General features: G+C 41.6%; 1 protein-coding gene across 11 annotated transcripts in view; it reads right to left on the minus strand.

Annotated features, from left to right (window-relative positions):
• RGS22 (regulator of G protein signaling 22) overlaps window positions 1–26,701 on the minus strand; it is a 112,563-nt gene that overhangs the window by 40,599 nt on the left and 45,263 nt on the right. For all 11 annotated transcript variants that reach the window (XR_005595201.1, XM_039527818.1, XM_039527823.1 and 8 more), the window contains 6 exons: window positions 20,366–20,527; window positions 19,178–19,358; window positions 16,969–17,132; window positions 15,877–15,985; window positions 10,108–10,233; window positions 8,426–8,527 (listed from right to left, as the gene is read on the minus strand). Coding sequence is in view for 10 of the 11 variants with exons in the window: in XM_039527818.1 (XP_039383752.1) it covers window positions 8,426–8,527; window positions 10,108–10,233; window positions 15,877–15,985; window positions 16,969–17,132; window positions 19,178–19,358; window positions 20,366–20,527 (844 nt within the window). In the remaining variant the exon portion in view is untranslated. The remainder of the gene's footprint in view (window positions 1–8,425; window positions 8,528–10,107; window positions 10,234–15,876; window positions 15,986–16,968; window positions 17,133–19,177; window positions 19,359–20,365; window positions 20,528–26,701) is intronic.

Below are 26,701 nucleotides of genomic sequence, written 5' to 3' on the forward strand. Positions count from 1 at the left end.
AAGGTCTCTTTAGAGTCTAGTGTCCATTTGCTCCAAAAAGAGCGATGACCCTTCAAAAGGAGAGTTTGGTGCACTTCATGTGGAAACCCTGAGGACTGCAACCATGAGCTCCTGCGCATGGTTACACCTGCGGCCATTGATCTGGCCATGGAATCAGCAGCATCCAGACCCACTTAAAGGGAGGCCCATGCCACAGTCTTCCCTTCCTCAACTAAGGATGAGATCTCTTGTCTAGAGTCCTGGAGGAGCAATTCCTTAAATTTTAGCATGGACTCCCAAATATTAAAATCATAGCAGCCTAGCAAGGCTTGCTGGTTCACTATGGAGAGCAGTAGGCCCCCCATGGAGTAGGCCTTCCAGCCAAACAGGTCCAATTTCTTTGAATCTTTCCCCTTGGATATGGATCCCACTTGACCTTGAAGATCCCTTTCATTGGCAGCCGCCACAACCAGGGACCCCGGGGGAGAGTGCGAGAATAGGAGCTCATATCCTTTAGCTGATACAAAGTATTTGCATTGTGTGCACTTCACTTTAGGAGGGAGGGAGGCAGGAGTTTGCCAAAGTGCCTTGACTGGGTCCATAATGGCCTCATTGAGTGGTAGAGCCACTCTAAAAGGGCTCGCTGCTGACAAAATGTCTAAGAGATTATGTGATGTCTCCTTAACCACGTCTCCTGTAAGTTTGAGGTTACCCTCTTTAACGAGTCCTGGTATTCCTTGTGGTCATCTTACAGTGGAGACACTTCTGCTGCCACCACTGCCTCGTCTGGAGAGAAGGATGAGGAGGCTATAACCAGCTGAGGAGCCGCCGTCACTTCCTCAGTCTCCACAGAGGCCTACAGGACTTCCCCCTGAGGCTCGGTGTTGGGTTTGGTACCGGAGTCTGAGTGAGAGGTCTCTCGGTGCAGTACCAGGGGCATCATACTTTCCAAGGCCATTGAGTATGATTGCCTTGAGAAGCTGCCCTGAGGGGGCATGCCCCATGGGTTCCTAAACAGTCATTGCGTAGCTGCCAGGTCCATGGGGACCGGTGCCTAAGTGTTCGGTGGCACCCCTGTACTTGCGGCAACAATAAAAAAGGAATGGCCCGGGGAGCAGTGCGGGCAACTGTGTCAATGGAGGGAGTTAGGACCCCACTTCTGACTCTGGGGATGAACTGCAGCATGGAGAACAAGGCAATGCCATTCCCTTCAGTGCCAATGATCAGTGTCATGGTGAAAATCACGTGGAGGCTGCCAAAGGGATTTTCCCTTAGAGGGCAGACACGGTACTGGGCGAAGTCTGAGCAACAGCTCTCTGCTGCTGAATGGCACCAGTGGTGCCGAGTCTTGTACATCCGGGTTCAAGGGAACTGGGCTTGTTTAGTCTGCAGAAGAGAAGAGTGAGTGGGGATTTGATAGCTGCTTTCAACTACCTGAAGGGAGGTTCCAAAGAGGATGGAGCTCGGCTGTTCTCAGTGGTGGCAGATGACAGAACAAGGAGCAATGGTCTCAGGTTGCAGTGGGGGAGGTCTAGGTTGGATATTAGGAAAAACTATTTCACTAGGAGGTGCTGAAGCACTGGAATGGGTTACCTAGGGAGGTGGTGGAATCTCCATCCTTAGAGGTTTTTAAGGCCCAGCTTGACAAAGCCCTGGCTGGGATGATTTAGTTGGGAATTGGTCCTGCTTTGAGCAGGGGGTTGGACTAGATGATTTCCTGAGGTCTCTTCCAACCCTAATCTTCTATGATTCTATGACCCACCCATGTAATAACCTTGAGACCTCCTGAGGGGGTCACAACCCCCAGTTTGAGAACCCCTGCACTAGGGGGAAAAAATCCAGCAACTTTGCTCAGGGCACACACATGCTTACACTGGAATAGACATGTGCAAGCACTCCAAGAAGAACCAACACTTTGGGCCTAAACACTTGACAGTGGCTCTTTAAACTCTGCAAAAGCCAAATCATCAAACACATGGATCCCTTTACAACTGTCATCCTTAGAATTTTTAATGACTAGAATCTTTAACAACCATGCAAGATTCCACCCATTTTCTACATAGATGTAGGCACCTAAAAAGCAAGACGGGTTTGTTTTTAGCACAGTCTATACATTGTTAGCCCAGATAAAGATTCCCATGTGTAGGGGTGAGACTAAGAAACTAACAAATCCATAGGTAAAGCTAAGCTGAAGAACTCAACCAAATTTATCAGGTCAATGTACATCACTGGCTAATTATAAAATAAACTGAAATTTTGCAGATACAGCACTAATTAGACTCACAGTGATGTCAAACCTTGGAAGTTACTTAAAACTGATAAAGTTACAATTACATCATATTTTAATCTGATCCAACACATTTCACATGTAAAAAAGCCAAGTTATAAAAAGACAGTCCAGTCATATAAAGATGTGATATCTATAAAAATAACCATCTCATAAAAGGGTTAGACATTTTATTCAAGTCAAATTAGACAGCAATAGGACTAAGTTGGTCCAGTCATAAAACCACACATGGGAGCTCTGAATTAGCGAAGACCCCAGTGTATTAGATTTAACCTGGTCATTTAAATGGCTAACCCTCCTGTAATGTGTCTTTTTAAAACACAAAACACATCTTTCTTTGATGGAACTGTTCTCTCTCTAAATAGAATTTTTTATATACAAAATGTTTTCATGCAAATGACCTTCTGTTTGTTTTGGTTCAGAAAATGGAAAAGTTGGAAAAACTAATCTATAATTACCTTGATAGACAATGTCATAAATTATTAACAGGCTTTGAATTCACTACCTTTGCAACATCAGGGCCTGATGCTGCAGCTGCTCCACATGTGGAACTGCTAGTGACACCACTTCCATTTCACCTGTGAAGATGCTACAGAATGAGCTCCTACATACAGGCAGATATTATATCCATTAGGCTATATATAGTTACTTCCATCTGCACACAGATCAGTCTGAGTCAGGTCAGCAAGCACTCAGCACCTGGATCTTGGGACCCTGCTACAGGGTGTGTCAGAGCCTGAATACCACTGTGACTTGGGTCCAAGCCCTGTCATTTTGCAATGTGGATGCACTTCAATTCGCAGAACTGAGTCAGAAGGTCTGCGTAGTGCAGTATGGATGCATTAGCATGGCTGTGAGACCAGGGTTCAGCAAATGTAAACCCAGATTTACAATTCAGTGTGGACACTTAGGTTTACAGTGCAGCATAGACATATACCCTAAGGGCCAGATCCTCAGCTGCTCTAAACTGACGTAATTCTGTTGACTTCAAGAGAGATGCACAGATTTATGACATCTGAGGAGCTGGCCCACAACCTACCTTTCTATCAAGATTTTTATACTATGCCCATCACTGTAATATCTGAGCCCCCATGTAGAAATATAGGGCCAAATTGTGACTAAGTGCTTGTGCTGATGCATGATGGGAGAGGTGACAAGGAACCTTCCACCACCTTGTGTTCCCGGCACAGGGGTCAGTCACAACTGCACAGCTTTCCCTGGCCTGAATGTAAGAAGTGAATGGGATGTTACTGCAAATTGTGCTGGTCATCACAAACAAATGGAGAAGTGGTGTCCATGGCTTTCTCCTTCTGAATTGTCGAATGGAGCCAGTCAGTTTCAGAGGGGAGAACACATTACATGCTCTTAAAGCAGGGGTGGGCAAACTACGGCCTGTGGGCCGGATCTGGCCCCTGAGGGCCTTGGATCTGGCCCACAGGATTGCCCCCTGTGGTGCCATGGGCCCCACACTGCTCTCAGAAGCAGCCGGCATCACTCCTCTGCAGCCCCCAGGCGGGTGAGCAGAGGGCTCCATGCCCTTACCTCCAGGCACCGCCCCACCCCGAAGCTCCCATTGGCTAGGAATGGGGAACCATGGCCAATGGGAGCTTTGGGGGAGATACCTGGGGAGGCGCGGCAAGGACAGCGCATGCGGCGCCCTCCGCGCCCCCCCCAGGGGCCGCAGCGCTTCCTGGAGTGGCGCGGCATGGGGCCAGGGTAGGCATTCAGGGAGCCTGCCCTGGCACCAGTGCACACCGCTGCCACCCCGGAGCTGCTTTAGGTAAGAGGCGCTAGGCCAGAGCCTGAACCCTGCCTGCACCCCACCTCCCAACTCCCTGCCCTAAGCCCCCTGCCTGCACCCCCGCACCCCTCCTGCATCCCAATCTCCTGCCCTGAGCCCCGTCATACACCCTGCACCCCTCCTCTGCCCCAATCCCTTGCCCTGAGCCCCTTCCTGCACACTGCACCCCCTCCCACACCCTGCACTCCCTCCCTCCCTCCCGCACCCCAACCCCCTGCCCTGCATACAATTTACCCACCCAGATATGGCCCTTGGCCCAAAAAGTTTGCCCACCCCTGTCTTAAAGGGTGTATCCAGGAGCGCCCCCAGAGTGGAAAACATTTTCGGTGCTCATCACCATTCTTTGAGTGGCCGAGACCAAAAAAAGCGAGCTGCTCAGCAGTTTGGCTCCTCCTGGAAGCTGGTGTCCAGGGTGACTGCCCTGCTCAACTACTCTGGTGTATCAGGGGCCCTGCTTTCGCTCCATGCCAGGGAACTATAAAAAGTACTGTGCTTCCAGATTTTCACTGGGGCTGTGAAACTCCTGAATGTCTCCTATGCGAGACTGTGCACTAAGGACTTCATAGAGCATCATATTGTGTATTACAATAAACTCCGTTTAAATTAAATGAATATAAGGCTGTAAAATTCAAATAAAGACCTTTGTGCATGTAAAATCTCAGGCTCATCAGACCTAATTCATTCAATGTTTTGCAACTTCAGTAAAACATACAAGGAATTTTCCTACCTTCCAGCTATATATTTTTCTATAAAAGTATTAAAGTTAGTGATGGGTCCAAACCAAAAAACTGTGATCTGGAGTCTGATCAGAGTTTGCATCTTGAAGTTATTTATAATGGACCAAATGCAAATATACCAAACTTCTGGGAAAATCAGATTATGATTCAGGTCTGGATTATGAACTCCCAAATTTGGGAGTGTTCAGATCTGGGGTTTTGGTTAAACTCATCCCTAAATGTAAAGATTTTCAGTATGTAATCTCAGAATGCTTAGCTTTATGCAAAAACACAAAAAAATGCTTAGTATTGTTCCCCAACAAGTCCATGATAATAATAACTCTTCATCTAAATTGGCTTTAGTATTAAAATATTATATTTCCAATAATGGTATTAAATTTGTCTAACCCTAAATACTATTTTTCATTGCAGATTGCAACTTGTGTTTCTTTATTATTTTTCTTTTCCAATTAGTTTTACACTCCAGCATGTGTGTTTATAGTGAAATAACCCATGCATTCCTGGATTATTACTGTCACTCATCTCTTTTCTAGTGCATCAGATTTCATCCTCACTTGAGTTTCTTTTACTATACACACTGATATATTAAGGAAACACATGCCAGGGTATATCATAAAGCTTAGATAAAACACTGACCAGAAAAATACAAGGATCAAAGAAAGTTTCTTCTTACTTTTAACTGTGTTATGTACAGAAAATTGTATGAAAAACTCAATCTCTCTGAGTCGTAAATAGTAAAGTATATGACAATATGCTATTAGAAATCTGATTGACATTAGGAGTAGCTCGAATAACTATCTCATTGTTTCAAAGGTGAGTGCAGAATTCGGGAAGGCATCTTTTCCAGAAGCAGGCCCTTTTGATTGGATACAGATTGACTCTCATCTGTGTTCCAATGAAAACAAGAATAATTTGTGTGCAGCCTTAAAAGGCAAACTTGAGAATGATACCAAATGTTTCAGCACATGTGTTGATTTGTTATGTTTCATTTCAGCTGTGATGCTAATGGAACAGTTTCACATATTTCGTTCTGATGTATTTACTTTAATGGTCATGTGTATGTAGCTTTCTGTGATTGCCTAATAACACTGATTGTCTGATGTTTTGCTGTCACCACCAGGCCGGGGCTGGAAATAAGATAAGACAAGACTAAAGGCTTGCTTTTCAGTCATGTAGCCTTTTACTCCAGGGCAAAGTAAGAATAAAACATGACTGAATCAGAACGGTAGTATTTCATAGCCGCTTTGCATCGGTGCAAATGACTGCACCAGGTACAACGCAATGGAGACTCGGGCCCAGGGGCTAAAAATTTCAAAGGTCAATTTGGCTTCTAAATCCATATTAAGACACCTAAATAAAAATTGCCTGATTTTTCAAAGATCCTATGTACCTGCAGCTCCCTTTAAAATATATGTGTTCTGTGGGCACTCAAGTCAGGCCACTTACATATTTAGGTGCCTAAATATGAATTTAGATGTCAAACTTTAGGCACCTAGGTTGGACATTTTTGTTTTAAGGCTGAGACTGACACATACAATTTATAATGTGTCCTCCTGAATTTTAGGAAAAAGAGAAAAACTCAACATTGTGACTGCTTCAAGTGTTTGTTATCCCTGAGTTATTGTGGCGTTTCCTTTATTGCCCAGGAGCAAGAACGTTTAGATCAGGGCACACAGAAGAATGAAGACACAGAACAGGAGGTGGAATTAAAAAAGCAGGCTGCAACTTTATTAGCTTTTAACATGCTGCCCACACCCCACTCTTACCCCTTCAGATTACTGGGCATTAATTGGCTCTAGTATGAGATTAACCAGCCTTAAGCATTAACATCCCACTGAGTGAGGGTTGAGGATAGGATTCAGTCTTGCTACTCTCCCACTCTGAAGGAGAGTGAGGGTACAGACAAAGGGTGTCTTATTCTTCATGCACCTTAAAACATCCGTATGCCCAACAGGCTATTGAGGCCCAGGACAAGTCTCTCAGGCCTCTGTGGACAATGAGGGAATGACTCAGCCAGTTATAGCTTCTGCATCCTCCTCCCCAGACAAGGCCATGGTGGCAGCAGGGGTGACTCCACCTCAGAAACTCCTGGGTCCCAGGCTTTGGTTTAGCCCAGAAGCTGGCCTCTAAAGCCTCTCATGTGTACTGGACACAAGTATTGACAATAATTACTCTGTTTTATTACCCCTTACTAATTTCTATTGTTTGTTTTAATTGTGATCTCTTTTCCTTAATTTCCTACATTACCAGGCCTCTAGGACTCTGCAAGTACAGGAAAAAATCCTCCATAGCCCCCCAAAGCAAGCCCAGAAACCCAGCTATGACAACTGCAGTGAAACGATAGGGGTAGCCAACGCAGCACTTGTGGGTCTAAGATGGCTCCAAGAGGGCCATAAGCGATGGTGGAGGAGAGGGTCCCTGTCTCCAGTGAACCCGCCAATGGGAGACAGAAGTAGGATGAAACTTCCCAGCTCCCCATGCCCACACATGGACTCCATGTGTTTCTGGGCAGGTGTGAGAGCATGGAGTAGGAGGTGCCTCCTCCTCCTCTCCCTGAGAAGGATCCCCAGGAGTAGCCATCCCCCTGCCAGTTCAGTCAATGCCCACAACCAGCCACTGACCCATGCACACTCAGTGCTATGGAAAAGCCATGGAGGGAGAGTTACAACTGCTCAGTACAGCAAAACTTAAAATACAAATTACATTGAAATTTAAATTATCCTGGTTGTGTAAAATGCCATTCCTCTCTCTACAGACATAAGCTTTATGGACATGGGAAGTGGTGCTCCCTAAGCAATACTTGGGTCTGCTCTCTTTGGAGCAACAGACACATATTTAAAGGCACAGGATAATTTAGAAAGGAAAAGGAGACCCAAGTTTCTCAAAATGGCAGTAAAAACTGCATGGCATATTTAAGATGGCTGTAACTTTCTCCCCCATCAGCATCCAACAGTCTTATAGGACATGGGTCTGAGTTATCAACACTACTGGTCAGTGAGAAAATAATTAACTTTTTCACTGCACCTGAACTTACAGTGTAAAGCCAGTGAAGAACTCTCACAGGTAAGCAATCTCATTAGCACTCTAAAAATCTATGAAGTAGCTTAACACCAAGAAGCAAGAGTAATTGTATAATCAGGAGTAATAATGGGCTGAAATTAAGAAAAGGAAAAGGTATAAGACTGACAACTGGAAGATCCACTTCTATGACTAAAGTTAATATTCTAAGCTTAGGCTTCAGGATTTGAAATTCTAACCCTCATGAGAGAGGGTAACAACTGATTTACACATACACACACAAAAAGAATGATCAGCATTAACAGTAGTTATTTCCAAATAAGAGGTAACACTGGCAGTGAGTAGCAAAGGGGAGACTATGCAAACTGAATATTAATAGATAAAACTGGGAATGGAATTGATCCTAGGAAACAAATTATGCATGGCTAACATTTAAGTCAAGCAATTCCATGGTAACAATTTAAAGCTGGATTTATTGACCACAACCTCAAATTTCCTTTGCTTGGGGTTGGGGAGACTTGGAAACCCTTTCGGCTCTTCTGTCTTTTTTAAACAGTCTTACAACAAAGATATTACTGAAGGGAAAACACATTTATAACTTACTTGAGCTTGCTTGCATAGTTTAAAAGGCTGAAGGGTTTCTTGGTAGAAAAGTTGATGATAAGCCTGTAGGTCAAACCAAAAGTACGCACTGTTCTTCCACAGCTACAGATGGAAAAAGAATATAAGTTATTACTACCCAATTATCAGGGCTTTATAAAAGCTTGGGTTTCCAATCCAAGTAATTGTTTAGCTCCTTGGGGTCATCATAAATCAAGCTCAATTTAAGATGGTTTTAATCTTCTGTTGCATACTGGCAACAGGACAACATGTTTAATGGCATTGTCACTGTGATATTATATCTTTTATTGTATCCTTTGCATATAATTGGCCATTAAAATTGTTAACGTTACAGTTAACATTTGAAGAGTAACCACATTTTGATGGCGTGAAGCCAGCACTTAAGAAATGTTGATAATGTACGTGCAGAACTTGTGCCATGGTGGGATAGCATTTTGCAGCAATAACCCAGACAATTAAACGTTTTATGCTGGGCATATGTTATTGTGACTATATTACATTGTTATTATATTTGTTTCTAAGGTACCATATCTTGGCCTCCGTTTCATTGAGTCAAACAAAAATATAAAACATCTTTCAGAAGGAGCTAGCTCTTCCCCTCCTCCCCCCACCGCTCTCTTCTAGCTTTTCACTTATGGGGGTTGGGTCTTGGTGAGTATCCCAAAAGCACATCTGGGGCTAGCTGCTTCATGAGATTGACAGTTAAAGGAATACCTGCCAAAGAGGGGAGTTTTGCTCCATAACCTGTTGGTTACAAAACTTGTTTCAGTCAGAGGTCAGGCTGAACATAAGTTCCACAGCGAAAGACACTTGATACAGATGGCTTGATTTTTGGAAGGGAGTGATCACTACAGATCCCATTTACTTCTGTGGGGTTTATGGATGCTCATCCTCTTTGAAAAATCATGCCAATTTTGTGTAGGTGGCTAAATGTAAATTTAGGATTCTAACTTAAGGCACCCAGGTTTGAAAAATTGTGGTTGTTGTCTCCTGGAGAGCCAAAGGCAGAAGAAAGCATTTCTGGCCACTGCTGCTGCATTCTAGACATCTGTGAGAAATCTATAACCCTGCCAATGGATGGAATGACCACGGCCTACATCCTCATCTTTTTCAAATCCTTCCTAAAGATTCACTGCTTCTACAAAGCCCACATGCTGACTAGCTCCAACTGATTCTCCCACTACATCCTGCAGCAAGTAGAGGCTTTGCAGACAGCAGAGAAGAAATATAATTATGTTTCCCAGAAGTTCATGGAGCTTCAGTGAACACTAAAGAACTTTATGCAAATGCTGGATACTTCTGGACATAACTGACACCACAGGGAAGGAGGCGGAAGACTAGCATGTGAAAGAGATTATATTCTAGTAAATATTCTTCTTTTTCCCCTTTTTTAAATCTTTCTGAAGGCTAGGATCTCATATTGTTTTTCTGCCAGATGGAAAAGGGAGTTATTCACAATGAATAGTCCCTTTCATCCCTGATGGAACACTCAGACTTCAAATAGGTTTGGGATAGTCAGGTTAAGGCCCATCTTTAGTTTCAAAATATGCATGAACACCACCCCTTTCTTTCTCCAATTATTTTTTCAGCCTGGCTGCCCTCTGTAGCTTTGTGTTCAGTCAGTTGTGGAATAAATTATCACAGGGTAAGAAAATACCTCATACCTCATTCCCTGACTTCTCACAGAAGCGTGTGAAGAAGTAGCCTGCTCTGTTCTCCACATAAAGAGACTGCAGCATACATTCCATTTTAGAACTCCCTAGGACAACACTCTCTGTAGGACTTTTACCCTAGGTTAACAGAACAGCAAGAAACAAAGGTGATTAATTTTTCTTAGATGTCAGTGAGTTGAAATGGGGTGTCACGCAGACTGTTCAGCTGACATCTTCACTCCAGTCAACAAGATTTTACATTGTACTATACATACAATTGGTGCATAGAGGTCATCTAGTCCATCCCCCTGCGTTGAGGCAGGACTCACAGAACCTAGGCCATTACTGATTGGTGTTTGTCTAACAAGTTCTTAAAAACCTCCAATGAGGGGATTTCCACAACCTTCCTTGGTACTTAAATATTCTTAAAGTTAAAATGTTTTTCCTAATATCTGAACTAATTCTCTCTTGCTGCAGATTAAGCTGATTACTTCTTGTTCTTCCTTCAAGGATGTGGAGAACAATTGATCATCCTCTTTATAACAGCCCTTAATAGATTTGCAGTCTTATCGGATCCCCCTCCATGTTCTTTTCTCAAGACTAAACATGCCCAGTTTTTTTAATTTTTCCTCATAGGTCAGGTTTTCTAAATCTTTTATCATTTTTATTGCTCTCCTCTGAACTCTCTTCCCAATTTGTCTCATCTTTCTTAAAGCATAGTGCCCAAAACTGAACACAATACTCCAGTTAAGGCCTCAGTGCCAAGTAGAGTGGGACAATTACCTCCTGTGTCTTACATACAACACTCCTGTTAATACATCCCAGAATGATATTCACTTTTTTTTTGCAACTGCGTCACAGTTTTGACTCACTCACTTTTTGAGCTACTACAACCCCCATCTCCTTTTTCAGCAGTACTACCATCTAGCTAGTTATTCCCCATTTTGTAGTTGTGCATTTGATTTTTCTTTCCTAAATGTAGCACTGTGCACTTGTCTTTATTGAATTTGTGTTGATTTCAGACCAATTCATCAAGATTGTTTTAAATTCTAATCCTGTCCTCCAAACTGCTTGCAACCCCTCCCAATTTAGTGTCATCCACAAATTTTATAAGCATATTCTCCACTCCATTATCCAAGTAATTAATGAAAATGTTGAAGCATTCCAGACTGAGGACAGACCTCCCCCACCCCCGGGGTCCCATTTGCTCCATTTGATAGCAAACCATTGATAACAACTCTCAGTACAGTCTTTCAACAAGTTGTGCATCCACCTTATAGTAATTTCATCTAGACAGCATTTCCCTAGTTTGTTTATGAAAATGTCATGTGGGATTGTGTCAAAAGCCTTACTAAAAATTAAGGAAAATCACTTGCTTCCCCCTATACACTAGGGCAGTAACCCTGTCAAAGAAGGAAATTAGATTGGTTTGGCATTCCAGGTGCTTACAAATTGATTCTTTATTAACTTGTTCCATTAACTTTCTAGGTATCAAAGTATCCAGGAGTATTGAGTAGGACAGGAGAGATTTAAGGGGGTCTATTTTGACACCTCCCGCCCCACCCTCCTGCAAAGAATCCCAAGGAAAATGCAGGCCAGTGAGCTGACCTCTGAAAAGCTGCGGAGATATGTGGCAGACTGGTCACATCCTGTGAGGACACTGGGAGCGGATGAAGGAGTGGGGATGGGAGGACAATAGGTTTCTCTCCAAAGATTGCTCAAGAGCAGGTAGGGAAGAAAGAGCAGGGCCTTTTGAGAGAGGTCTGTGAGAAAGCAGTCACAATGAGAAGCCTGAGGGTATGGAATAGTTAGAATCCTTGATACTCAGCATATGCACAGTGGGCCCAGCCATTTGATGGCATCATCATCAGCTGGGTGAAGCGCCAGGTGGCAGCAGCAGTGATCCCTTGAGGTCAAGGATGATCTCTTCCGCAGATTTTAATTTTGATGGGTCTTTTGGTGACCGAATCCTTGAGCCACAAACTTGTTGGCAGACATTGCAGGTGATGTTGGAAGGCAGGGTTGGGCCATGATTTCTGTATGACAGAATTTTCCTCAAAAGTGATCTTTCCTTCTCTGACAAGTCTTCACCAGTTAGCCCTGTCCTGGACCACTGTCTACCAGTGTGTGGTATTGATGCCACATCTCTTAATCTTTGTCTTGAGGGTGTCTTTGAAGTGTTCCTTTTGGCCTCCCCATTTCCCTTCTCTTTTGGTGAGTTGGGCATACAGCAATTGTTTTGGTAGGCATGCGTCAGGCATGCACGCACAGTGCACACTCCACCTCAGCTGGTGCTGGATAATCATCCAATACTGAAGGTGTTGGCCTCCGTGAGGACACTGACGTTAGTGTGGTGATCCTTCCACTTTATGTTGAGGATCTTCTGGAGAAAGTGCTAGTGCTAGTGCTGGCTTTCCAGGTGTTTTCTGTAGGTCACCCAAGTCTCGCCAGAATAAAGGAGAGTTGGGATTACCACCGCTTTATAAACTAAAAGTCTAGTGTGTGTTCTGATGTTGTGGTTGTTGAATACCCGTTGAGACAGTCTGCCAAAGGCAAGGCTGGCACAGCAGATTCTGTGCTGAATCTTGACATCTCTGTCTGCCCTCTGTGAGAGATGGCGGCCAAGGTAGGCAAGGTGTTCCAAATTTTCCATTCTTCTCTGTCAATCTAGAACTTCCTTGCTGGGTTCGATGATTGACCAGGAGCTGGCTGGTGGAGAACTTTTGTTTTGCCAGTGTTCAGGATTAGTCTTAGACTTTTGTAAGCCTCACAGAAGCAGGTAAGGGCTGTTTGTAGATCCTCCTTTGAGTGTGCAACTACAGCTTAATCATCTGCATACTGGAGTTCACCCACCATTGAAGTAAGTCATTGGGCACTCGTCAAGAATATGCAACATAGTCTGAAGTTGACTATATCTACATCATGGGTCATTAGAGAAATCCCATTTGAAGAGTGACAGGCCGCACAATTGCCCTGTCCTGTTCAAAACTGGTTCAGGGTTGGCCACAGGTGCCTTGGCAGGTCAAAACCTGGTGGGCAGATGGTGGGGTTGGTGATGAGAGAGTGATTAATGACTGTTATCGCTGACCACCCATTACGCCAAGCAGATTCCACCGTCATGTCCTGTAGTGGCATAAGTGACCATAGGGCCCTTGATAGCCTCCATGGATAACCAACTGGAGAATAAATGGCTGGGCCTCTCTTCCCCTCAGCCAAAAATAGACTCCTCCAGACAAAAGACAGGGATGTACAAATAGAGATATTTAGTAGTGTGAATATTTCCTGAATATTTGGTTCCACAATATAAATTTCACTTCACCACAAACATCAGCCTGTTCCCCCATCCCTTCTGTTAACTAAACAAGAATACCTTCAGCAAAGGAATAAACAAGAGTACTAGCCTAATAAAAATAAGCAGACTATTAACAGATTAAGGAACTCAATGCACATATGAAAGGTCCAACCATTACAGTTTATTTCCTGAACTGGGCCAGCAGTGCCAACAATCTCTATGAAAGAGCAGGACACCTCTGGAATGTTCAATGAGCATGAAGAGTTTGGGATTTATAGTTGTACCTGTGGCATTATTTCTTAATTCTTGGACTTCAAGAAGCAGGAAGCCCCCAAAGCCTACATCATTTCAGCAAAAATTAAGGAAACATTCTTCTGTGCATTGGATTCAGGAAGTTGCTTTTGGAGGCAGTAATTTTGCAAGCCATACAACAAAGTGTAGGAGTGATTTAAAAAATTAGAACTGGAACATGTTCCTGCTGTATATTTTACTGTTTTCATCACTGCATATTTTAGGGCCATATTCAAGCTCTCACTTCCACTGGTCACTAAAATATTGCCCAAAACTGTACTAAGGTGTGGGAATGTCTCTATTGAAGCATTTATCCATTAACTCACACATAATAATCCTTTTTACTATCACACAAAGAACATTATTATAATTAAAACATAATCATTTATTAGTCGTTACCATACCACAGTATGAGAGTTACCACCATTATTTCCTATTCTAAGAATAAAGAAATAGAATGTACCAATGGATACCATAGTGTGGTAATTATGGGTGAATGTTGGCTTTCTAATAGGGCTGCCAAGTGATTAAAAAAATTAATCAAGATTAATTGTGTGATTAATCGCACTGTTAAACAATAGAATACTATTTATTTAAATATTTTTGATGTTTTCTACATTTTCAAATATATTGATTTCAATTACAACACAGAATACAAAGTGCACAGTGCTCACTTTATATTTATTTTTTATTACAAGTGTTTGCACTGTAAAAAGACAAAAGAAATAGTATTTTTCAATTAACCTAATACAAGTACTGTAGTGTAATCTCTTTATCATGAAAATTGAACTTGCAAATATAGAATTATGTACAAAAACTGCATTCAAAAATAGAACAATGTAAAATTTTAGAGCTTGCAAGTCTGCTCAGTCCTACTTCTTGTTCAGCCAATCGCTCAGACAAACAAGTTTGGTTACATTTGCAGGAGATAATGCTGCACGCTTCTTGTTTACAATGTCACCTGAAAGTGAGAACAGGTGTTCTCATGGCACTGTTGTAGCCAGCGTCGCAAGATATTTACGTCCCAAATGTGCTAAAGATTCATGTGTCCCTTCATGCTTCAACCACCATTCCAGGGGACATGCGTCCATACTGATGACGGGTTCTGCTCGAAAGCCATCCAAAGCAGTGCGGATCAACACATGTTCATTTTCATCATCTGAGTCAGACGCCACCAGCAGAAGGTTGATTTTCTTTTTTGGTGGTTCAGGTTCTGTAGTTTCCGCATTGGAGTGTTGCTCTTTTCAGACTTCTGAAAGCATGCTTCCCTACCTCATTCCTCTCAGATTTTGGAAGGCACTTCAGATTCTTAAGTCTTGGGTCAAGTGCTGTAGCTATTTTTACAAATCTCACATTGGTACCTTGTTGCATTTTGTTAAATCTGCAGTGAAAGTGTTCTTAAAATGAACAACAACATGTGCTGGGTAATCATCCGAGACTGCCATAATATGAAATATATAGCAGAATGCAGGTAAAACTGAGCAAGGGATGTACAATTCATGCAATGCCAGCTACAAAAGTTCCATGCGAACGCCTGTTCTCACTTTCTGGTGGCATTGTAAATAAGAAGAGGACAGCATTATCTCCTGTAAATGTAAACAAACTTGTTTGTTTTAGTGATTAACTAAACAAGAAGTAGGATCGAGTGGACTTGCAGGCTCTGAAATTTTACATGGTTTTGTTTTTGAGAGCAGTTATGTAACAAAAAAAAATCTACATTTGTAAGTTGCACTTTCAGGACAAAGAGATTGCACTACAGTACTTGTATGAGGTTAATTGAAAAATACTATTTCTTGTTTATCATTTTTACAATGCAAATATTTGTAATCAAAATATACATTTTGATTTCAGTTACAACACAGAATACAAGATATATATGAAAATGTAGAAAAACATCCAAAGTATTTAATAACTTCAATTGGTATTGTCTTGTTTAACAGTGCAATTAAAACTGTGATTAATCACGATTAATTTTTTTTATCATGATTAACTTTTTTGAGTTAATCGTGTGAGTTAACTGTGATTAATCAACAGCCCTACTTTCTAATTAAAACACTGTACAAGGCAAAGATATTATCTGTATAATCAGACACATTTTCCAAAATCACTGGGTATATCCCCTTTGATTGGTTTTACTGTAGATTAAAGTGTCTTCAACCATAGATTCAGGGAAGCCAGGTTCTTCCAGGGCTACTTACTGGGAGCAGCTCAGCATAGGTGTATTTTCTATCTGTTTGGGACTTCAGGCATTTTGTATCATCAGTAACAGCCAAGAGTCGAGTCATGTTGCTTCCCACTGATTTTGGCCTGGACCCATAAACAAATAAAAATGTTTGATAACTGCTTAAGAAAAGATTAGGAATGTTTAGTTTAGAGAAGAAACAAATAAGAAGGGACATGATGTAGGTGTAACAAAATAGTACAAAATAGAATGGTATGGAGAAGGTAAATTGAGCATTACTATTTAGTTTGTCTTCTTATAGAAGGAGCAAATAGATATTCAATGAAACTGAAAGGCAACAGATTTAAAACTAAGTTAGAGGAAATATTTTTTTACATAACACATAATTAACCTGTGGTACTCCTTCTCACAGGTTATCATGGAGGCCAAGTGCTTAGAAGGATTAAAAAAAGATATGTATGTGCCCAGTCAGAACACTGACAGTTACATCAGAAAGGATAATAAATGTTGCTCATCTAAGGCCTGGTCTACACTAAGAAGTGGGGTCGAACTAGGGTACGCAAATTCAGCTACGTGAATAGCGTAGCTGAATTCGAAGTACCCTAGTTCGACCTACTCACCCGTCCAGACGCGGCGGGGTTGAACTCCACGGCTCCCCCGTCGACTCCATCACCGCCGTTTGCAGTGGTGGAGTATCGGAGTCGACCACAGCGCTTCCGGAGTTCGAACTATCGCATCTAGATCAGACACGATAGTTCGAACTCCGAGAAGTCGAACTCACCGCGTCGACCCGGAAGGTAAGTGTAAACCTACCCTAAATAAACCTGCTCATCTAGGCTTCCATCAGCCCCTGCATACTTCCCTGGACAAAGCCCTCATGCTCCTGGGCATAAGCAAACCACTAACAGCTAGAGGTTAGGAAGAAATTTCCACCACAGGCAGATTAAAAATTGTGCTCTTGTGAGCGGATTATTGTATTAAATTAGTGAGCAATAGAAAAGTTGCATTCCATGAAAACAATGCGTATCTTAAGATTTTTGTAAAACCATGTTAAATAGTTGAGAAGTATGGGATTTATAGATGATACACAAGAGATTTTTGCACCTACCTTTTTCTACTAACATCAGGTTTACTGGTTACGCTGTAGAAATCATCCTTTGTGATGGTTCCACTTGGTGGCAGGGTAGCTGACAATAATCTGGTAGCTCTCTTAGAAGATAAATTCGTCACATTTGTTTTTAATAAGGTTGTGGGTGAGCTGGTTTCATTTCTCTAAAGGAATAGAAAAATAGAACATCTCAGAAATAAATTTCCCCACCTTTGTTCTTTCTGATGCTCTCCAGTTAAAGGTTTCTATTGACATCAGGGACTTTCTTTCCAATCACAATATGTACAGTAGATCCAAGGTTTTTCCATCATCCTCTAATAACTACAAAGCATTAAAATTTGCTAGCAGAGGGCAATATTTCACCCTCTGTCTTTACATAAAATTCCAATTAACATCAGTGGGGTTTCTGCAAATGGAATGAAGGTACAGAAGAATACGGCATATCTTGTTTAACATGACCCATATTAAACAAATCACCTAAACAATCAAGATCCTGCAATTTTAATGTAACCTTTTTTGTCTTTGTAGCTCCTGATTCCAGATTTAATCCAGAAGACACGGAAACTCCAAAACATAGCAGATAGACATTGCACAGGGAAGCAGACAACTTATGTTCGGGGAAGCTGCACATTATTATACTATTCACCATAAGTGGAAAATGTGGGCACACCCGGGGTATGGCCAGTGGATTCATACACACAGTGCAGATGCAATCTACTAGTCCCTTCTATTCCCAGTAGTGGCACCTGCTCATCTAGACTTCCATCAGCCCCTGCATACTTTCCCGGACAAAGCCTTTTTGCTCAAACTTTGCTCACAGGACCAGGATTTGTTCCTTAATGAACTCTAAGGATGCTGATGAAGATGAATGGCAGCAGATGAATGTCCTCTAATTTACAAATCAGTTGAGAAGTTCAGAAGATAACTTAGAATTATGAATGTTTTGCAAATCTTTCACAAAACCTGAGACCACACAAAGCTCACCTAGTTTCAGGCTTTCCTATAAACTCAGTTATCTGAAGCCAGGTTCACAGAAAGTTTTGCTAAAATGCAAAACTCTTCCAAGTAAATCTGGGCCAGTATAGGTCTATGCAATGAAACTTCACTATGTATGAGTTTGAAATGAAAACAGGTGAAAATTTGTTCGTTTCCATTAAGACTGTGAGTTCATTCAAAATCCGGACTCAGCGAGTATCTCAAAAGATCCAAGCCCATGTCGTTAAAAACAACAACCAGAAAAATATTTGCATAAATCCCTATAAAGGGAAATCCAGAAGTTTCTTTAAATTTTAATTAAACAGCTGAAGCCGTTTGCAGTAACATCAGGCCACCAAGATTAATTTAGACCATAATGAACCATCCATTGCCATTAATTACTTAATCTTTTAATACACATAGATATTAAAACTGCATTCTAAAAATTATTTCAATAAAAATATTAGAGATGGGTTTGAACTCAACCCCTGAATCAGAACATCCCTTATCCTTGGGCGTATTTGAAATCTGAACTGTGATCTGGATTCACAATTTGTAAATAGCTCCTATCTTGAGACCTGGTCCTGAATGTTGCTGAGTACGTGCAAATTCCATTGAAGTGACCTCTCATCTTCAGGCCCTTTGTGATGAGCTGAATCAAGAACCCTGATCTTGCAATGTACAAATTCTAGTATATTAAAAATCCATATCTAGATCTGAGTTTTGTAGCTTGAGACCATCTCTAGAAAAAATATCACAGCTGGCTGTTCTGCCTAAACAATTATGATTTGAGAGACAGTAGGCCAGATTCTGCTCTCTGTTACACTAGTAAGTGTGTATCCAAAGTAACTTAATTGACACCAATGGAATTACTCCAGATTTATACCAGGATACTAGAGGGCAGAATCTTGACCTCAAGCTGTTATGTAACTCAATGAAATTTGAAATTTTCAGCTAAAATCTGCTTTCAGGTATAGCCATGTGGCCCACTGACATCAGTGGAGTTGTCAAGGTGTAACTGTGAACAGAAATTGGCCTGCTGTTTGTATTGGAACTACTGTACAAAACCCAGTAGCATTCTACTGCATTTTACACATAGATTTTGGATGAGACAAGCTTAGATTAACTGGATCTGACTCTATAAACTGACTCAAGGAATGAGGACCAAATCCATGTCCCTTTTACTTCAATAGAACTTTTGCCGTTAACTTCTGAGGGTTCTTGTCATGCCTACCTGAGGATGGGAAGGTGCTATCCTTGGAATGCAAGATTTAGCTCTCAGTGGTAACAATGTCACCATTTGTGGGTAAGGATCAATATCCGTCCTTGGTCTCTCATGAGAGGTGTGCCACTGCTTCAACTTTGCACTGGCAGTTTGTACTGCAGCTGTATGAGTGACACAAAATCTGGGACCCCTGCAGGGTGGGGGGAAATACATACACGTAGAATTTATTCAAAACACAAACTATTGACTAATGTGACATTTACTACATCAATGTATGGTTCTATTAATAACCAGAGTGAAAGACCAGTCAACAGAAAAGATAAATTTACCTCTTACACTACTCTAAATATAAGTGACCTATTGCCTAAATATGTTAGGGTTCTAAATGGCATACTATAATACAGCTGCTTTTGTTTATGAGACTGCAATTTACATTCAATCTAGCATGCTATGCCTAGTCTGTAAAAGAGAATGGAGCCATGAGACACCCAAACTACAACTCCCATGAGGCACTGTGGTAGCATAAAGTAATTTGGTAGCCTTAGCTCGTGAGTGCAGAGATTCACTTTTTTGGGGGAGGTGGAGGAAGGGGGAAATGAAAAAGAATATGGCTGATTATACTTTGCAAACTAGATTAGAATCTGCATACTCTACTACAGCAGAAGGAGAACAATTAATATGAAGACAGATGATTTACTGTGAAGTCCTTGAGAGAACAGCCTTTGTAAATCAAAGCTAAATAAATAATAGTATTCAGCTCTATATAACACTTTTAATTCTCAAAGTCTCAAATCTACAGTAGAGGCAAATATCATTATCCACATTTAAACTTTTAACAGCAGTGCAGTAAGCAGGCTTTCAAAGTTACAGCAAGACAGCTATTAATATTCTGTATAACAGAGGTCCAACAGTAAATTGTCAGGGTCACACTCTGCATAGATTTATATCATGTGCAACACCAACGACTTTAGATAGGCTGTACAGGATGTAGTTTAATATGGAGCTTGACCTTGAGTCTCAGATCTCTCAAACAAAAATTTGCAGGGCCAAGATCTGCTATCACTTATGCTAACACCAGCTCCATGGGGTTGTACTAGAGTAAATGAGGTCTGAATTTCCCTCACAACTTTAGCAGCAGTAAAGGGAGTAAACATTACAAAAACAATGACTTCAGAGTTCATCTTCAGTTATCCCTACCAGTAAAGAAGTAAAGGTTTCACTACTTCAGGCTGAATCCATTTTAAGTGTCTTGTATTCCACTGGTCTCCAAGTAGCAGGTCCAGTTTGAATAAGACTTCTGAGTTGAGAAAATAATCGCCACTGCTCACTAGATAGAGTTTTTTCATTTTATCAAGCTGTCTTGAGTCAAAGAAAATAGATACATATATTACATCCTGCACACATATTAATAGATTACAAAGCCAGAAGGGACCATTGTGATAATCTAGACTGATTTCCTGTATAGCACAGGCCATAAAACTTCCCCAAAATGATTCCCAGAGGACATCTGTTAGAAAAACATCAAATCTTGATTTAAAAATTGTCAGTATTGGAGAATTTACCACAATCCTTGTTAAATGTTTCCAGTGGTTAATTTACCATCACTGTTAAAAATTTAAACCTTATTTCCAATCTGAATTTGTCTAGCTTCAATTTCTACCCACTGGATCATGTTATACTTTTCTCTGCTAGATTGAAGAGCCCATTATCAAAATTTGTTTCCCCATGTAGGTACTTATAAGGTACATCTACACTTACAGTATCATGTAAGTACAGACACTGCACACCCACATAGCATGGGTACATAGGTGCTGGAACAATTTTTATAGTGGAGTGCTGGGAGCCATTGAACCAAACTGTAAACCCTGTATATGACGGAAACCACATCAAGCCAGGAGGTGCTACCGCACCCCAGCACCCCTAGTTCCAGCATCTCTGCATGGGTATAAATAGCAGTGTAGACAGTGAGCCATAGCTTAGCCAAGCAGAGTAGAAAAGAGTGCCCTACATGTCTGAACTCCCAGACTATATACCCTACTCATCTCTCTACATGCGCAAGCAGAGCCTCCCATGTCTATTCCGCTATTTTTACCAGTGTAGTGTCCTGCTGCCTACTCGCTGCTGGAGCCTTTCCCCATCACCGTGAAAGGCTCCAGCACCAGCGAAAGGTTCTGGCAGCTCCCTGATGCCAGAGCCTTTCTCCAGGATGTGTAGCTACACACCACAGTGGCAAGTATGGATGCAGCTTGCCTTTCACTGTGGCATGTAGCCACACTTGTAGTACCTGTGTTCTGCATGCTGCCATAATCAAGTCACACCTTAACCTTCTCTTTGTTAAACTAAATAGATTGATCTCCTCAAGTGTAACAATAAAAGGCATGTTTTCTAATCCATTAATCATTTTCCTGGCTCTCTGAATCCTTTCCAATTTATCAACATCCTTCTTGAATTATTGACACCAGAACTGGACACTATTCCAGGGGTGGTCACACCAGGGCCAAATACAAAGGTAAAATAACCTCTTTATTCTGTGACAGTCTATACTATTATAGTCACCACTTTTACAAGACTGTGATACATTTTGTACAACTATTCCTTGTGTGGTATCATTTGAAAACTCATAACCTGCTGAACATAATTGACATGGTAAAATATAACTATATTCAGTGTTGATATACATAAGTTTCTACTATATAACATTGCTGTAACATACTCCAAGTTTAGGAAAAGTAGGCCCAAACCTGTACCAACACCCCAGCCAGGTGCGAAAGAGCTATCACCTGCTTAAGCAGCCATCTTCCAGCAGGGGGAAGATGTGAATAAGAAATGTATATTTCATCACAGGGACTGTTCAAACCTCAAGTCCACAAGAGACTGTTTGTCATCTGCACCCCAGCTGGGGGTAATCCTCAAAGAGGGGAGAGTGGTATAAGAATGAGAGACAGTGGCCTCCACATCACCCCTCTCTCTTCCCATCTCTACTCCCAGCAGCTACAATGCTTGAAAGACAAAGGAAACATCTTTGAATTGGGAGAGGGGCCCTGGCTGGAAGGCTTTTCAGCCAGTACAGACTGCTGTATATGGTGAGACAAAACCCCTTTGCTTTTAAGTTCATTTAGCTTGTGAAATTAAGTATTAGCTTGCTTTTTATTCTTTTATTTTCTTTTATAACCAATCCTGGTTTAATGCATCACCACTTGTAGTCCCTTAAAATCCATCTTCCTTATTTACATTTATCTTATTGTTTTATCTTAACCAGTGTTTTTGGATTAAAGTGTGTGGGAAACTCCATTTGGGATAACAAGGATGGTGCATTATCATTTTCCCTTGATGAAATGGCAGACTTTCTATGAGCCTGTACTGTTCAGAAGGTACTGAGCAGCACAGGCACTGACTTTTGGTTTTGGCGGTGAGTGCTTGCTCCTCTCCACCTTTTGTGTGAGTGGTGGGCGGGACCTCATGGGGGAAGAGGCCGAGTGGGGCCAGGGCCAACAAAAGATTAATCCAGCCCTGCAGGTGCAGAGCACCCCCTACTTTTTTTGTGGATGCTTGAGCCCCGGAGCACCCACAGAGTCGGCACCTATGCTGAGCAGTATAAGACACACATTTTGGGGGGGACAGGGCTGGGACTAGGAATTTGCGCATATTGCCCTGTATGTAATTCATGAATGACAGGTCTGAATGCTCATGTATTTAGCTGGGGGTGAATTTGCATGCTGAAGGCTGTGTGGACAGCCCAGGAGTGGATGTTCTGACACCAAAGCAGTGTAAAAGGGATGCCAGGCTAGAGAATTAATGGGACACAGCTGTGCAACAGCCCAGATTGTACCCTAGGTAATGTCACATACACTTACTCAAGATTCTCCTGTTTACACCACCAAGAAGTACATTAGCCATATTGGCCACAGCATCGTACTGGGAGCTCATGTTCAGCTGATTATCCTTCACAACCCCCAAATCATTTTTACTTGCAGCCTGCTTACCAAGCGATCCAGATTGCTCTGTATTAGTGACCTATCCCCTTCATTATTTACCACTTCCCCAATTTTTGGGTCATCTCCAAACTTTATCAGTGATGATTTTATATTTTCTTCCAGGTCATTGATAAAAATGTTAAATAGAATAGGACCAAGAACCAATCCCTATAGGATGCCACTAGAAACACACCCGCTTGTATGATGATTTTCCATTAACAGTTAAATTTTGAGACTTATCAGTTGCCCAGTTTTAATCCATTTAATATGTGTCATATTAATTTTATATCTTTCTATTTTTTTAATCAAAATATCATGTGGTAACAAGTCCAATGCCACATGGAAGTCTATATTACATCAACATTATTACCTTTATCAACCAAACTCCTAATCTCATCAAAATATCAAGTTAGTTTGCCAGAATCTATTTTCCATAAACCTATGTTGATTGGCATTAATTAATAACCCTCCTTTAATTCTTTATTAATTGAGACCCAAAGCCACCACGCCATTATCTAGCCTGGGATTGATATCAGACTGATAGCGCTATAATTACCCAGGTCATCCCATTTACTCTTTGTAAATATTGGCACAATACTAGCTTTCTTTCAGTCTTCAGAAACTCTCCCAATGTTTCAAGACATATTGAAAGTCAACACCAATGGTCCAGTGAGCATCTTAGCCAGCTCTTTTAAAACCCTTGGATGCAAGTTGTCTAGACCTGCTGATTTAAAAATCTCTAACTTTAAAAACTTCTGTTTAACATCCTCCTGAGATACTAGTGCAATGGAAAGAATGTTATCATCATTATATGATGAGACTACATCATCTGTTTTTCCCTGAATACAGAACAGAAATATTTATTGCACACTTCTGCCTTTTCCAAATTATTATTCTTGATAATTCCACCATTTCCATCTAGTAATGGACCAAGATCATTATCAGGATTCTTTTTGTTCCTACAGAATTTTAAAATCTCACTCTTACTAACCTTAACTCTTTAGGTCTTGATTTCTTTTATTGTCACTTTGATTATCAGTTTTCCACAATTCCTATATTCTGATTTATATTCATTACTATCAACTTCCCATTTATTATATATTATTTTTTAAAGTTTCCTTCATGTCCCCTCTAAACCAGATCAGTTTTTAACTGTACAATGTCAGGACCACAGTATGGGTGGCCTGGTGTAGGGGTTCACATAAGATGCAGGCCAAGGGTCCAGTTATCAGAAATCAGACCTGTTTGGAACGTCAGAAGATCAGAATCAAGAGACAAACCAGAGAGCAGAGACCAAGAATCAGTTACTATGAGTCAGGCCACCAGGAGATCAGGTTTAGTCAATGGAATCAGAGGGCAGAACCAGTTATCAAGAGTCAGACTAAGTCAGGATATCAAGATCTTGTGCACAACACAGTCCTCATGGCCTTGTATGTGCACTGGTTGGGGATGCTATTAGGTCCTGTGTGGAAAAGAATTCTTGGTACAGGGTTTCAGGAAGGATATGTGAAATATGAGGTGGACCTTGAGAGACTGGGGTAGGTGTAGTTCAGTGGTGACCAGGTTAAGTTGGTGATGGATTCAGACAAGGCCAAGGAACTGAAAGTCCAATTTACATAAGAGTCTATTTGTGCAGAGGTGCTTCCCTGAGATCCACACTATTTGTCCCACTGAATAAGTGGGGCCTGACTGATGATGTTTGTCTGCATATCGCTTCTAGTCGGCTTTCACTTTTCCAGATGACCCCTTACTTCTTCCTGCACCAAGTCCAATGTGATTGGGTTAGAAGTCATAGGTAACTGTAGGTGGAATCAGAGGTGGTACTCATAGATGGCAAAAAAGGGACTTTTTACTGTGGAAGCATGATCTGTGTTATTGTATGCAAACTCCACATAAGATAATAGTGAGCACCAGTAATCTTGATGGTGGTTAATATAACATCATAGCTATTGCTCTAAAATCTGATTGACTCTTTCTGTCTGGTCAGTGGACTGAGAGTGGTGGGGGAAGAAAGGTGTGGCTGGATCCCCAGAAGACATAGGGCCTCACACCAGAATTGGGCTGTAAATTGTGATCCTCAGCCAGAGGTGATGTGATCCAGTAGGCCATGTGTGGTCACCGGCAAGGAAAGGGGCTGTACTGCAGCTGGTTAGGTGCAGTGCTAATAACCCTTACTAGGAAACAGGGTAATACGGCCTAGTGGCTGGAGTCAATAAAGTTGCCCTTCTACACAGCACTGCATGGCCCAATGGTTCGAGTCAGTACATAAGAACATAAGAAAGGCCGTACCGGGTCAGACCAAAGGTCCATCTAGCCCAGTATCTGTCTACCGACAGTGGCCAATGCCAGGTGCCCCAGAGGGAGTGAATCTAACAGGCAATGATCAAGTGATCTCTCTCCTGCCATCCATCTCCATCCTCTGACGAACAGAGGCTAGGGACACCATTCTTACCCATCCTGGCTAATAGCCATTTATGGACTTAGCCACCATGAATTTATCCAGTCCCCTTTTAAACATTGTTATAGTCCTAGCCTTCACAACCTCCTCAGGTAAGGAGTTCCACAAGTTGACTGTGCGCTGCGTGAAGAAGAACTTCCTTTTATTTGTTTTAAACCTGCTGCCTATTAATTTCATTTGGTGACCCCTAGTTCTTGTATTATGGGAATAAGTAAATAACTTTTCCTTATCCACTTTCTCAACATCACTCATGATTTTATTTACCTCTATCATGTCCCCCCTTAGTCTTCTCTTTTCCAAGCTGAAGAGACCTAGCCTCTTTAATCTTTCCTCGTATGGGACCCTCTCTAAACCCCTAATCATTTTAGTTGCCCTTTTCTGAACCTTTTCTAGTGCTAGAATATCTTTTTTGAGGTGAGGAGACCACATCTGTACACAGTATTCGAGATGTGGGCGTACCATGGATTTATATAAGGGCAATAATATATTCTCAGTCTTATTCTCTATCCCCTTTTTAATGATTCCTAACATCCTGTTTGCTTTTTTGACTGCCTCTGCACACTGCGTGGACATCTTCAGAGAACTATCCACGATGACGCCAAAATCTTTTTCCTGACTCGTTGTAGCTAAATTAGCCCCTATCATGTTGTATGTATAGTTGGGGTTATTTTTTCCAATGTGCATTACTTTACATTTATCCACATTAAATTTCATTTGCCATTTTGTTGCCCAACCACTTAGTTTTGTGAGATCTTTTTGAAGTTCTTCACAATCTGCTTTGGTCTTAACTATCTTGAGAAGTTTAGTATCATCTGCAAACTTGGCCACCTCACTGTTTACCCCTTTCTCCAGATCATTTATGAATAAATTGAATAGGATTGGTCCGAGGACTGACCCTTGGGGAACACCACTAGTTACCCCTCTCCATTCTGAGAATTTACCATTAATTCCTACCCTTTGTTCCCTGTCCTTTAACCAGTTCTCAATCCATGAAAGGACCTTCCCTTTTATCCCATGACAGCTTAATTTACGTAAGAGCCTTTGGTGAGGGACCTTGTCAAAGGCTTTCTGGAAATCCAAGTACACTATGTCCACTGGATC

The sequence above is a fragment of the Mauremys reevesii genome, linkage group 2, assembly GCF_016161935.1.
Source record: "Mauremys reevesii isolate NIE-2019 linkage group 2, ASM1616193v1, whole genome shotgun sequence".
Classification (NCBI taxonomy): domain Eukaryota; kingdom Metazoa; phylum Chordata; order Testudines; family Geoemydidae; genus Mauremys; species Mauremys reevesii.